The sequence below is a fragment of the Fusarium coffeatum genome, assembly GCF_003316985.1.
Source record: "Fusarium coffeatum strain FIESC_28 chromosome Unknown BRIP53273_contig_132, whole genome shotgun sequence".
Classification (NCBI taxonomy): domain Eukaryota; kingdom Fungi; phylum Ascomycota; class Sordariomycetes; order Hypocreales; family Nectriaceae; genus Fusarium; species Fusarium coffeatum.
The window spans coordinates 1-14,115 of NW_022157925.1; the positions used below are offsets into that span (position 1 = coordinate 1).

The window sequence follows — 14,115 nt, forward strand, 5'->3', positions numbered from 1 at the left end:
AAAAAAAAAAAAAAAAAAAACTCTATCAGTCAGTCAAGAGACTAGCAGAAGTCTGATGGCATTCGAAAGACCAGAATTGGGCGTTATTGAGGGCCGGAGTATGGAGATTGGAGGTGTCATGAGCATGACCGCCTAGTGCTTGACAAAATGACAATCATCATGTCAACAGCTTAGGCGCGCATCACAAGTCCGTACATATAGTTACGAACACTGTATTGAAGCACTGTATGCATAGTGAAGGTAGTACAAGAGGAATATTAATGTGAACCAAAACCGTTGAACTTGGTCTTCGTCATCAGTAACACAGCAATTTCAAAATTAGATGCAGATGTTGAATAAGGAGATATTTTTTGCTGGTGATATAACATGATTCTATCTTTACTGCACCGTCAAACCAATATTGCAGCCACTCAACTTTGCTTCACTTACACTCATTTCCCAACGTTAGATGTTGTACCACAACGGCTCCAGTAGAAACTCAGTTCGGCCAATACTCCGAAATTTTGGTGAAACAACGGATATTTGATCGTTCTTCTTTATGGATACAGAGTTTTATGAACATTGATGCTGGTTTATTCGAGTGTCGCAAATGAAGGAGACAGGGATATCAAGTCGTCGAATAAAGTCGAGCATGATCGCCACAAGTTATGCTTGATGGCAGGTCTACTTTACTCTAGTCTTCTTTAATGATTGGTATAGTATTGCTGAAGATCCTATTCCAGGAGATGCGTTTTACTGCTGTCGGGATATACAGCCAACTTCAACAAGGACCCTCTCCTCAGTATCTCAAGTACGACACAATGTATCCCAATAGAGCAGTCAGAATCTTCCCATGCTTGATGTGCTGGACACCAGAAGTCAAGTGTCCCAACTACGTGTTCCTCAAGCGAAGCATATGCGTTGATTGCGAGGTAAAACATACCCATCTATCTGCCACGCCCCCAATTGAGTTTCACAACCTGACCATATTCTTTAGAGAATGCGCAGGCAGTATGGAGAGAACGAGCAGATTGCATCACATGTCCACGAAACTTTTGTACGATACCTTCTCGATAAGTATTCCGAGAGGGACGGTATCACCTACGAAAAGATTAACGCGTACATCGAGAGCGCCAAGGAAGTCAACGTGGACAATCTTCTTACAGTGGCATTGGACTATATCTTTCGTAACTTCAGCGAACTCTATCATGCTGTTTGTGATGCCGTCGAGATCGCACGAGATAGGGGTCCTATGCAATGGACACCAGATAACTTGGCTGAAAGGCTGGAGAGGGTGAGAGCAGAACACGAATGGGATCAAAAGGGGAGATATTTGGATGAACGTTAATTTTGAAACCGAACAGGGTCGATAACGGAGTTCCTGCAAGCGCTTAGGTTAGATATCGCGAGTGGATTTAAGATGGATGTTATTAGACGAACCAGGAACCGATACTGTTGTTATCTGGGTTGAAAAGGAAGTTAGAGTTGTCAATTTTAGTCCACATCTTACTGAATCACAACACGGCCGTACCATCAGTCCTTTCTGAATAGAATTTGTTCAGTGACTTGAGACGGCAGTGTCATAACGATAGCCCTCTGAGTATTGCTATAGCTGGTATCCTGATCTACAGGCAACGTAGGTCCTTTTCAAGCTGCGTCTTCCAAATTATTGTCCTGGGCAAGCTTCACAGATCCTGCACCTAATAGTCTCTCTGACTAACGAAACGTGATGGATCGTCCAGCCAAACATCATGTATCACAGCATTCGAACGCTTGTGAATGCCAGCAACGTCCCACAGAATGAGCGAAAGTTACAACATTGTACAATCAGCTGCAGCACGTGCGAAGCGAATCATCGCAGTGTTAAGACCCGTCACCATCAGCGTCACCGAGCGAGACGTAGTATAAGAGCGAGCGCACAAGACATGTCATGGAAAAAGGAGCGCGAATTTTGGCTAAGCATACCTACCTAGAGAAATCAGTAATTTTGTGAGCGACATGGCGATACCAAAACTCCTCAACGAGATGCAAAAGGAGCAGAACACACACAAGATCATGCGATGGCCCTGTAATCATTACTGGGGTAGTAGGAAGTGTAACGAATATGTCGACTCCCTGGGAGCAAAGTGCCTGGACTGCACGGTATGTACATGCGTGTGCATATATTTCCCTGTAAGTAGCCGTCATTGATGAGACGTTATTGACAAGATTCGCCAATCCAGAACCGCAAAGACATGGATAGTACGCCAACGCATACTCGATTTGCGCATATGTACGATGTGGAGCACTTTGTTGAAGGGTTTCGCAATGCAGGACTCAATGCAGCGTGCATCGTTGAGATGATGAAGGACGGAGCATCAGAGAAGTCTCTGCGTGAAGCGTTATGCGTGGTTCAAGAGAACGACACTGAGTGGTATGATAGGATCAAGTATGTTGTCCCACAAGGGATCAGTTGGTACAAGGAAGAAGAAGCCAAAGCTAAGCAGTTGACGTATACACAGAGTAGGTAACAGACAAGTAGTTTATAATCTTGGCTAACAGTTCATCTAGGCAGATAGTAGTTAGGAATCAGAAACCAATCACTTAACAGGTATCTACTAACAACTTTGAGTTGACTGTCCAATAATAGAGATGCTCGATACAAGAGAACCAATATCCAGCAAATAGAGGGTAAGACTTCAGGTTGTCAATAAATATGCCCTTACCAAGTACCTGATAAAAGGTCAGCAGAAAGGTCGAGACCTCAATTCGAACTGAAGAAGCAGGAAGTAGAAAATAATAAATGAGACAAAGAAATCTGTCGGAAGTCATTTATTACTGCAGGCCGGAACATGCACGATAATTACTGGATATCCTCTAGTTGAAGACAAGGAGGGAGCAAGGAGGGGCTCCCCGCCTGCTGCCCCTCTTTCCTTATTCAATTCGCGAATTGGAGGAGGAGGGGCTAGCCACTCGGACTTGATTTGCTCGGTGAGAACAAACATGGTAAGTCCCCTGCCCCATGACAGTACTCAGACTTTAAAGGGTCCCCTCAGGAGGAAAGAAATACAGCGAACCTTCCAACACCAAAATGCACCGAAATTGCAGATCTGTAGTTCGGTGTTTTCTTTCCCCCTTAGGGGACCAGGGTAGTGGAGGGGCAGCCAGCAGCTTGATAGTAGGCGGTGAGAGTTGGTAAATTAGTCGCAGTGGGGGATTCAACGGTGAGAACCCATACTAACAAATGAATTGAGTTACTCCTGGGGAATCTATTAGCCAGTCACTTTATGTCTATTTAGACCAACCCGAGCCCATTTAATTTCGTCCCTTGTACTCTACTCTAATTCTACTCACACAAATCACCAACAATGGCTCAACAAACTACCCTGGACGAGTTCAACTCGGTCTACCCCAAGCTTGAGGAGGCTCTCCTCGAACATGCTCGCTCCTACAAGCTCCCCCAGGAGCAGCTTGATTGGTACAAGCGGGTAAGTCTGAGTCCAAATCTGAAGCTATATCCAACTCCTTGAAACTCAACTAACATGCTACCTCAAAGTCCCTCGAGGTCAACCCTCTCGGCGGAAAATGCAACCGCGGCATGTCCGTCCCCGATTCTGTCTCCCTCCTCCTCGAGAAGCCTCTTTCTGAGGAGCAGTACTTCCAGGCTGCTACTCTCGGTTGGATGACAGAGCTTCTGCAGGCCTTCTTCCTCGTTTCCGACGATATTATGGACTCCAGCATCACTCGTCGCGGTCAGCCCTGCTGGTACCGCCAGGAGGGTGTTGGCATGATCGCCATTAACGACGCCTTCATGCTCGAGGCAGCCATCTACACTCTTCTCAAGAAGTACTTCCGCTCCCACCCTGCCTACGTCGACCTCATCGAGCTCTTCCACGAGACTACCTTCCAAACCGAGCTCGGCCAGTTGTGCGACTTGCTCACCGCCCCCGAGGACCGTGTCAACCTCGACAACTTCTCCCTTGAGAAGTACAGCTTCATTGTTATCTACAAGACTGCCTATTACTCTTTCTACCTCCCTGTTGCTCTCGCTCTGCACCAGCTCAACCTCGCCACCCCCAGCAACCTGAAGCAAGCTGAGGATATCCTCATCCCCCTTGGAGAGTACTTCCAGATCCAGGACGACTACCTCGACAACTTTGGCAACCCTGAGCACATTGGCAAGATCGGTACCGATATCAAGGATAACAAGTGCTCTTGGCTCGTGAACCAGGCCCTTGCCGTTGCTACCCCTGAGCAGCGCCAAATACTCGAGGAGAACTACGGCCGCAAGGATGATGACAAGGAGAAGGTCATCAAGAAGCTCTACGACGACATGAAGTTGGAGCAGCGCTACCTCGACTACGAGGAGAAGGTTGTTGGCCAGATTCGCGAGCGTATTGCCAACATTGATGAGAGCGGTGGCCTCAAGAAGAGCGTGTTCGAGGCCTTCCTTGCCAAGATCCACAAGCGCAGCAAGTAAGGTGGAACGTTATTTAATAGAGTGCAGAACGAAAAAGTATAATAAGAGCCTGAGCTGAATGGTCAAGGTGAAAGTTGATTAGAGATACATCACTATCAGATAGACCAGAGATACCTCTAATGAATGGATACAAATCAAGATATTTTCAACATTTTCAGCCCCTATCATACAGATACAGTGCCCATAAATCAAAGTAAGAAGGATAGTGCCAGCCCATCCTATACCCGGTGGTCGTCGTTCGTCATGAGCTTCAGATAAAAAAACATTCTGGTGCCTGAGAAAACTCCCAAATACAAATGAAATAGGTATCAGCAAGACCAAGGGCAATAAGCCTAATCTTGTATGACAGATCCAACACCAAACCCTCTACCCGACATTTCCTCGTGTCATATCTCCCCCAAAATCTTTTGTCTACTCTTCTTTTCCAAACAAGGAAAGGAAAGGAAAGGGAAAGAAAAGAAAAAAAAGAAAAAAAAAAGAAAGAAAAAAACCGCAAACTCATGACAGGAGAATCCTTTGACTGCAACATCATAGGCATAATTGCGTAAAATCATAATAACATTCAGCGTGTCTACCTGGAGTCCGCCGCAGCTCAGATCCTTGACGAGTGACCAACTGTCCCAGCGCGGTTGATCAGAGGTTCTCGAGGACGGGGATCGCGACCGCGAGACTGATCGACTGGAGCCGTCATCTCCCGGCGCAAGGAGCGGATTGGCACAGGGGGCACAGGGGGAGCATGGCTCGGTGGCTGCTGCATTCCTGCAGTAGATCGGCTCCGAGGACGACTGCCGACAGTCATGGTCGAAGACGAGAGCGGAACGCGCGACTGGTTGACAAGACCAGAAGTGCTGCGGGTACCGAACATATTGTTACTTTGACCGCCTGTGGCAAGGCTAATTAGAGGACCGCCTGCCGGAGCCTTTACACCATGGCCCTTGTTTTTGTTTTCACGCCATCGAGGTGGCTCGGGAAAACTGTTGGTCAAGTTGACTAGAGGTTGTTGTGGCATGTCAGGAACGTTGTCAGCGACAGGTTGTCTGCTTGTGTCTCGAACAGATCGACTGCGATAGCTGGGCCGTGCAGACTGGTCCGTACCTAGAGGAAACCATGATTTAGAGTCTGTCGTATTTTCCCTGGGTGTTGTAGGTGAAAGCACGCCTCCATTCAGTAGAGAAGGTCCATCGGTGAAAGCTGCGTTAGTCGAAGGCACACTGTTGTTAACTGGCGTTCGTTCAGATATCTTGCGCTTTTGCTCGTAGCCTTGGCCCAACAGCGACGCTCCCTTTGTGAAAGCCGCATTTGTAGTAACGGGACTGATCGTAGGTGCTCGTTCTGCTATCTTGCGCTTCTCCTCGTAGCCTTGACCCAAGAGTCCAGCAGGAGAAAACTGATTTTCCTCCGCTGGTGATATATGCTTATGGTGCACGGATTTGGACTTGGACAAAACATTTGGCTGTTTGCAAGTGGCCTTACGGACGAGTCCGGTCTTGAATTCGGGATCGGAGTCGGGCTCATCCTTGTTCTTTTGCTGATTCAAATCCTTGCCAAATTCCTCAAGAGGCTTGTCAAACCGGTCCATGTCAAGGAGCGGCTGAAAAGCGCCTATTGTGTAGGGAGTCTCATCGACAGAAGCTTGAGTGCTGTGTCCTTTGGCAGCCGTACTCTTTGACCTGGACATGGCCTTTGGAGATTTTCGACTGTCTAAGCCCATAGAGATCTGAGGTGTCTTGTTCTCCTTTTTTTCGAAGTCAACTTGCTTGTTGACCAGGTACCAACTTCGCCAGCGCTGCACAAGCTCCAGGAATCGCCTAGCAATTTGTCCGTCTTCGGCACAGAAAAAGTGAACGAAGTTTTCGCCATTGGGGAAAACGAAGGTCTTTTGCTGGCTCTTCACTGCATAGCAAAAACGTCGTGGTGCCTTCAAATGACGCCTAGCCTCGCTCTCCCTTGGCGTGTAAATATCAAAGTCTGACAGATGGCATAAAACTGTACTGTCCTTATCCGAAACCTTTGAATCAGGCTTCTTAGAGGCAAACATTTGACCAGATTCCAGCAAGGTGATCCATCGTTTGTTCCATTTGCCTGGTCTAGATGAATGATACATCTGCAGAGTAAAACCGGGAGGAGGTGTTGGAGTCCGTGGCACTGATTTGAAGTCAAGATCAGAATCGTTACTCTGCGAGATATCGTTTGTAACAACCAAAAGAGAGTTCTGCTGGTCCCGATCCCATGAGTTCATAACGTCGCGGATACGCTCGTAACGGCGAAGCCGTCGCTCAAGACCTAGCTCTACATAGCATTCGATCAAAACACTAGCCTTGGGGTCGATGTCATGACTTGTCAAGTTGGCAGTCGAGTAGATGATATCTACGGGAGAGGTGTCGGCATTGACGGGGAGATTGATCACGGAAGAGAGGCATCGTACACACACACGCTAGAGGAGGTGCCATGTTAGCTACTTGGCGCAATCATAAAGATGCTATGCGAAACTCACCCTTTCGCCCCCATTAATAGCAGAAGTTGGCGCATCAGTGCCCGGCACTATGCCTTTACCGCCCTGTTCTATAAAGCTCATCTTGTCTGGTGAAGAAGATTCCTCAGGACTGTTGGAACGGCTGAAATCGAGAGAAAAGATAGTTGGTGCCCCAGGGCTTGGCGTGCCGGCTTGGCTTATTACAGCATTCGATCGCTTGCTGCGGTACAGGAAAGGAAGCTTGTCAAGGACAAATAATCTTGGAAATCTTGGAGACGGGGTTGGGAGCTGTGCGTGTATGCGCGCAAGATCACGCTTCTTCTGTTCGACGAGAATACGGTCGTTCTCAGCCTCAAGACGGGCAACTGTGTCAGCCAAACGTTCTGCCTCTTGTTCTTGCCGCTCAAGTTCTTCTCGTTCGAGTTTTGCAGCGCGCTCGGCAGTTTCAGTGTTGATCCGTAAGGCGAGAAGGTTACGACTTTTGAATCGCGCAATATCACTGGCAGACGGTACTGTGCGCAGTATAGGTGAATCTGGTGGTGAGAGGTCAAACGCAGATGTCGGTGGAAGGGGTTTGAAGAAGTCTGAGCCTCGAGGACGACTGCGACTGGGACTTCGACTTGGACTGCGACTACGATCGCGACCGGTCAATTGCGTAAGATTTTGGAAGTATTCGTGATTAAACGTTGGCGATCGTAAAGGTAGAGGTTTAGAAGCTAAGGATGGAAGTGACGGCGGGATGTTTGTAGTTTTAGGCGTTAGGACATATAACGGACTGGCCAGGGGGCTGCTGGGGCCGGGCGGGACAGCGGGCGACGGCGCAGTTTGAGAGTCTGACGCTAAATTTAAATTTAAATTGCTTGATGCGCGGGCAAAGCTTTGTGCGCATGGTGACACCAACACTGACGGAACCGGTGAGCGAACAACTGGAGGACCAGATGACAATGAGTCCTGGCGGTGTCTTGTGCTTCCATTGTCAGTTTCGACTACTGTCGTTCCCACTGCGGTTCGTGGAGAGAAACTGCCGATAACCCCAGTCACACTCTCTGCTAGACCCTTGAAGAACTCTACTCCACGGTTGCCAACTGAAACTGAGACCGCGGGGGACGGTGACGCTGGGAGCGGCGGCGATATAATATGTCGCCGTTCTCGTCTCAACGTGATCAAAGAAGTTACACTTTTGGATCGAAGCCGAATAGCTTTTGTAGAAAATGTTGGCGAATCGAGTCGTGGATAACAATCTCCCTCAGCCAAATGGGTTCCGTCCGTTGGCGTGTCGGGGTAAACTTCAAACGTTTTATGAGATGCAGAAGATATACTCTTTCCACGCGAATTTCGATATTTAGACAAGTCTGGTATGGGCGGTTTCTCATCATCAACTGGATACAACAAATAGTCGTGAAATTGCACCGGGGCGGCCGCAACAACCGCCACTGACGACGCCATGTTAACGGCGATGCCGCTAAATAGGATGTTCCTGCAGTGGTGGATAGACCCTGGAGCGCTGATGCAGCCCTATCGGAGCAGCGATGGCCCTGAAACGCACCAAGGTTGTCGGATCGATCCGCCGTTGTAAGAGATCGAGTCGTAAATCAGAAGGGATCGTCGCCAGGGTTGGTCTCCAGTTGATGATTGTCGTACTGGATACACCTATTTCTCGGTTTTGGTTTACATCTAAACGTTGATGATAGGAGAGCTTGCAACATGGGATTCGTCTTGCAAGAAGCAATTATCGCGCCTTGTTCTAGAAAGAAGCCGATACGAGGTTTCGTGAATTTCGGTTCACACCGGGTGAACTGTTTCGATTTTCAATGACAAGACAATAACTTTGCATCAGTGAAGTCGTTTGAAAGGAGAGTGTCCAGCTCGCAGTTTTGATGAATGTTAGAGGCAGTTGACGAGAAAGAGAAAGAAAGGATGGTTCAAGGGAGTCATTTCACTATGAACAAACCACCATGGCACCAATCTAGATCTCCTCGACGCTACAATAACTCTCCCTCGATAGGATCCATCTCCTCCAACTTACCAGTGAGCAATGTAATATAATTCGATGCAATAGCGACAATGGTATGCAGCAGCTTGCAATAGTAAAGGCTCTGGTATGAAGCCAGATACGTACCCTGTATGCGAAGGGCCGAGGTCCCAACTCATCCCTTCGAGTCGTTGAGCGCCCATTCCAGTACCAATAGTAACAATTTCGATGACTTCCATGATGCCATTCTAGACTGGTAGGTTTGACTCGCATAGTGTGATAATGGACAAATATTGCAATCGACGATCGACATACCCTCTCGAACGAATGAATCAGCAAAAGAACCCCGTGGCCTTCCCAGGGGCTGTTGCTCACAAGTTAAATAGAACTAGCTATACTAGAGTAAATCTGATATACTCCCATCTCATAAGTGCACATGGTCGCCAAGAAGCTGTCGAGCCACACGTCATGCAGCTTTAACGGATCAGGCACTGGCATTTCCTGTAGCGAGAAATCATGCACCTCAAGAATCAGAGTCAGAGCCTATCCGACATCTTGCTGTGAGTGAATGGATGAAGTTCGATGTTCAGTACTTCTTTTTGCCGTAGGCTTCGACAGAGCCCCGGTTACAGTTCAAGACATACCCCCTTTTCCATTGCCAAGGACCGCTCAAGAGAACATGTCTCATCTGAAACTTGTACTCAGAACACATGTTCTACGCATATCTGACTAACTGCTGATGGCAGAGGGAAATATGTGCGCCCTTATTTTCGAAACGCCCGAACCTCACGTCTCCACCAGCCTTTAAAGTCGCACGTCGAAACGTCAACACCCAAGTCCTTCAGGGCCTTGGTACTCAAGTGGCAGTCGTAGGGTCGCTGCACACTGGCATTTGGGTCATTCCCTTCGGTGTTGGGCTTGATCCCTTCCGTTGACAAACCCATGATCTCGCCAAACAGGGCTACTATCTCGTACTTGGTCATCCGATCTTCAGAAGAGAATTGAAGAATACTTGGAAGCGACGCTCGATCGCTGCTGGGAGTATCGAGATACTTGGCCGAGATATCTGAAATACGTTGTCAGTGAATCCATTCTTGTCCTTGTGCCCTCAACAAATCGGGACGGCTTATCTGGAGAACGCAATTGCTCGAACCACAGTAACACATACCGTGACAGACTCGACCAATGTCTTCAGTGTTCGTGGGATATCGAAGAGCCCAGTGGTCCATGCTAATTTGGGCTCCCTGTGTTTGGGCCTTCCAAAGAGCATCCATCAAAACGTTGACAGCACTCTCAGACGGTGTCTCAGCATTGCCATAGAGGACAGGAACTCGAAGCACAACGCCCAAACCTTCCTTGCCAGCTTCCTTGAAAGTTTCTAAAACGGCGCGCTCGCCATCGAGCTTGGTCTGGCCATAAAGATTGGTCGGTCGAGGTTCGGCATCAGCCTCGTATGGGGCATCTCCGGGCACACCAGGGAAGACGTAGTCAGTGGAGATGTAGATGAGAAAGATGTTCCTTTCGGCAGCCAATCTAGCGAGTGCCTTGCTCGCGGCGACGTTGAGTGCCCTAGCTCCCTCGGGATCTTTGTCAACCTTGTCTGGGAAACGTTGTGCAGCGCCTTGAAAGCACAATAGTCAGTATTTGTTTTGGCCTATAGCTAGTTCAACACTTTACAGTGGACTATGACCTGAGGTCTGCACATTGAGTGTCTAGGTTAGTTCAAGGATAGATGCGGTACTGAGGGAGAAGGGCACAAACTTGGTCTCATCTAGAAAACTTGATACTTCATTCTCATTGCCTAGATCGACTTTGAAAGTGTTGATTCCGTCTGCACGGGAATAACCTGTTCCCTTAACTTCCCAATTCTTGAGCCCAAAAGCCGCAGACACTTCCCGCCCGAGAAGGCCGGTGGCACCTGTAACAAGAACAGTACGCTCAGGCATTGTGATATTAAGTAAGAGATTTCTTAGTTTGAGGTTTCCGGTTATGTATAAGTTGATGGTGTAAGAAGTGAAGCGACAGTTGAGACGTCATAGCCTCCTAATATGGTCAAGGTGGGGTTTGCCTATTTTATCATGAGGGGCAGAGGCAATGTCGCACATGCACTGCTAAATGATGAACGCTCTGTACTTTATCTGACAGCTGGTGATGTAACACTTACAACACAGGATTGTAGCAAAGAGAAATATCCATGGATTGGACTCTGTTGCGAATACGGATATGTATTAGATCTGTTACCTCACGTCCATACTCGGATTTCTCATAGAGATCCATATATCATCCATCATCCATGTGTTCTCTCCAAGGTAGGGACACAGATTCAGTGTACATGGCCCGATAATAGTGGTGTAGTCTGGCCTTCTAAACAATGCTAAAGATGAGCCCTTGTGCTTTCTCATGTTGGTATCTCACGATCAATTTGCCAATATAGAGAAACACAGTACTTGCAGATGGACCATTGTGCCTGTATAATTGGAGCCAATGTAGCACCCGAGTTGCAGTCACCCCAGCAGGATGGTCTGGAGAACGGACTCGCTCACCACTGTTTCTTATATGATCTAAATGGCTTCTCATCATAAGATCAAGATACAAGCTAGCGCCGATATATTCTACATCCGACGAACATAGACGCTCTAGCTACTGTACTCATGACTTGCATGGTACAGATCCAGATCTATCTAGGACGTAGTCGAAACTGATCTGTCATATGGCGTAGACACTGTGACATGCAGTCTAGTGGATGCGCGTTAGTGAGTTAAATAGCCGCCGTGTGCTTTGGGCTGAAGCGGTAGTCTTGAACACCAATAGCCAGTTGCAAAAGCTCCAGCCTGCGTCAAGTCTATGGCCGGGTCATTATAATACTTCAACAACGTTCGGCGAGTCCGATGGCACCTAGAAAGCCCAGTTGGCACACTGCTGGGCAGAAAAATAGCTATCCTTAGCTCTAGGGCGTCGAGATAAACGGTCTAGACTGGTAGAAGATGGCCGAATCCTTTCGTCCTGTATGTATCAGCGGCTCAACTTTCGGATGTTCTGATGATTCAACATGCAGCCCAATGCCTGCGAACTATCAATGCTGAAAGGCTGTGCATCAGGTGTCTCTGGCAGCTCTGGGTTGTATCCCAAAAAGTGCATCATCCAACCTAATATGACTTCATCGGTGGACACTATAGCCCAATATAGTCTCCTCAGCGGGCCGGCCCGGCCTAGAACCGTGATTATTGAGCGGTACGAGACGGTGACTTGAAGTATACAATGGACTGTCTCTTCAAGAGGCAGATGTCGGTCAGTCAACCATTGGACAGGAAGACTGGAGTTCATTTTGAGGGTGTAGACCAGCACGCCTGGGCAATGAGGCTCCAGGTCCGCCTCTACCTTGGTAATCCATACCGATGACACTCAAGCTTCGGAGCCCTATCATGGTTAAACACCTTGACTGACGAAGCGCATTGAAATCTTACCCCATTTCTTCTCCATTGACCGCTGATTGTAATTGAGCGCAGCCTCCTTCAAAGTCCCGAAAGAGATGCACAATATTACCGTCTTGAATGTTACGTCACGTAACAACTGGGCTGGCCTCAAAGTACGCTGCGCTTGATCAAGTGTGCCCAGCATGGGCGAGCACCTGCTGACAGAAGACAGTATAGAATAGTGTTCTGTATACCACGTGGTGCAGACTTGACCAGGCCTACATCCGAGACTCCTGTTTTGTCTTGTCGGCTATAGTTGGCGGGGCATAGGGGCTCATGGAGTAGATGAAGGCTACCACCTGAACCCTGGGGGGATATGTGCTCTATGAATTGGCCATGTATTTGCACTTCGTGTATTCACTTGTGTGTGAAATTCCGTTTTGTTTCCAGGAGTGTGACTCAACAAGGATCTACTAACAGACGCAGCGTGAGGTGGCATTGATGAGACACGTTGTTGGGCGGTTCACACCACCATCTGTTATCACGATGCCACCTTCATGACCTACTGCTTTGTAGTATTTGTGCGCCGTGAACCTCTGGTGATCGACCTCATTTGATGGGTAGAGCGTTTCGAAAAATGCCAAGTTGCAGTAGTCAAGAGTATGCCGAGCCAGCAGATGATGGCTTTGTCATTAAGATTTGGGGAGGAGCTTTGCCATCAGCCCCAAGTACAGCGCAGAGGTTCGTATTGAAACCCAAGGTACCACTCTGCCAGTGGAATGGACTTGTAGAGCTCGGTTCTGTCTGCGATTGCCAAGCGGTTGGTTTCAGTCGGCTAACCATAGACGATGAACTGGAAAGGAGGTGGGGACGTATCTATTATCGTCCGGATAATCCCTGATTTGTACATATATCGCTCAGCTGGCATAAACCCAATTCAGTCCACTATGGCTCGTTCTCAGATCGCTTTTGGTTCTCGAATGGTCCCAATTTATATCTGAGAACCAGTCCTTTTCATTGCCCCGTTTCAATGCTCATTTAATTCTGGGGTTACTTTGTTCTAGCAACGATTCGTAATGGCGTTGTTCATGGGCCCCCTGGAGGCAGAGATCGAATCCAAAAACGAATGAGTTTGGCAGAACATGTCGCGCAAAAAGACTGGCGAACCGTCGTTCCCCGTTATATCTGGTTTTAATGACGAGGAACCAATGTCCGATCGGTTCGCAATTCAAGAATGCCCCTGAATGGTGGGTGGTATATTGGCAACATGAACAGCAATAGTGTAGCGAAGAGCCTCGACTCCTGAGATATGGACTGGAGGTCCAGCTATGACGAGATATGGGTTCTCTGAAGCATGCTGGATGAACAAATCGGGTCGAAAAGCAGTGCAATGGACGATAGCCAAACCAATGGCAATCTCTCAGCCATTTCCGAGTTTTGTGACTATAAAAGGATCCTGCTATCGTCGAGGAATCTAATGCACCTGGGTAGCTGTCAACAAATAGGTTCGTCGGCAAATACTTGACGGAACCTTGAGTACATTGTGTGTCAACGAATAATGCGTCGTGTTCGACAGGCTTCCGACAAAGCTGACCATCCATACGCGTTGGCTCACCATGCCGCACCGCCGAGATACGCGGCTTGAGCTGAACCAAAAGCAGTGGTACCACCTTAAGACCTAAGGTTGTAACTTTGGTATATGGTAGTCTAACGGCTTCGAAGACTTAGTGATGTTGATGGCTGCGGTTTGTCACAAAGAGGATTATGGCCGACAGGTTCGAGACAAAGCACAGTTTCTAGGATGAGCCGCTGTAAATTG

General features: G+C 48.1%; 4 protein-coding genes across 4 annotated transcripts; 3 read left to right on the forward strand and 1 right to left on the reverse strand.

Moving 5' to 3' along the window:
* Positions 1 to 800: 800 nt before the first annotated feature.
* FIESC28_06068 (uncharacterized protein) lies at positions 801 to 1,327 on the forward strand (the record flags this gene model as incomplete). The annotated part of the gene is made up of 2 exons (XM_031160213.1): positions 801 to 911; positions 977 to 1,327. The coding sequence occupies 2 exons, from the start codon at positions 801 to 803 to the stop codon at positions 1,325 to 1,327; spliced, it is 462 nt and encodes a 153-aa protein (XP_031015632.1).
* Positions 1,328 to 1,977: 650 nt separating this feature from the next.
* FIESC28_06069 (uncharacterized protein) lies at positions 1,978 to 2,537 on the forward strand (the record flags this gene model as incomplete). The annotated part of the gene is made up of 3 exons (XM_031160214.1): positions 1,978 to 2,121; positions 2,202 to 2,481; positions 2,530 to 2,537. 3 exons carry the CDS (start codon positions 1,978 to 1,980, stop codon positions 2,535 to 2,537), a joined length of 432 nt encoding a protein of 143 aa, XP_031015633.1.
* Positions 2,538 to 3,326: 789 nt separating this feature from the next.
* On the forward strand, positions 3,327 to 4,438 carry FIESC28_06070 (uncharacterized protein; the record flags this gene model as incomplete). Its single annotated transcript, XM_031160215.1, has 2 exons — positions 3,327 to 3,446; positions 3,515 to 4,438. The coding sequence occupies 2 exons, from the start codon at positions 3,327 to 3,329 to the stop codon at positions 4,436 to 4,438; spliced, it is 1,044 nt and encodes a 347-aa protein (XP_031015634.1).
* A 592-nt stretch (positions 4,439 to 5,030) lies between these two features.
* Positions 5,031 to 10,829, reverse strand: FIESC28_06071 (uncharacterized protein; the record flags this gene model as incomplete). Its single annotated transcript, XM_031160216.1, has 7 exons — positions 5,031 to 6,872; positions 6,933 to 7,542; positions 8,938 to 9,131; positions 9,199 to 9,247; positions 9,700 to 9,949; positions 10,052 to 10,504; positions 10,625 to 10,829. 7 exons carry the CDS (start codon positions 10,827 to 10,829, stop codon positions 5,031 to 5,033), a joined length of 3,603 nt encoding a protein of 1,200 aa, XP_031015635.1.
* Positions 10,830 to 14,115: the final 3,286 nt, after the last annotated feature.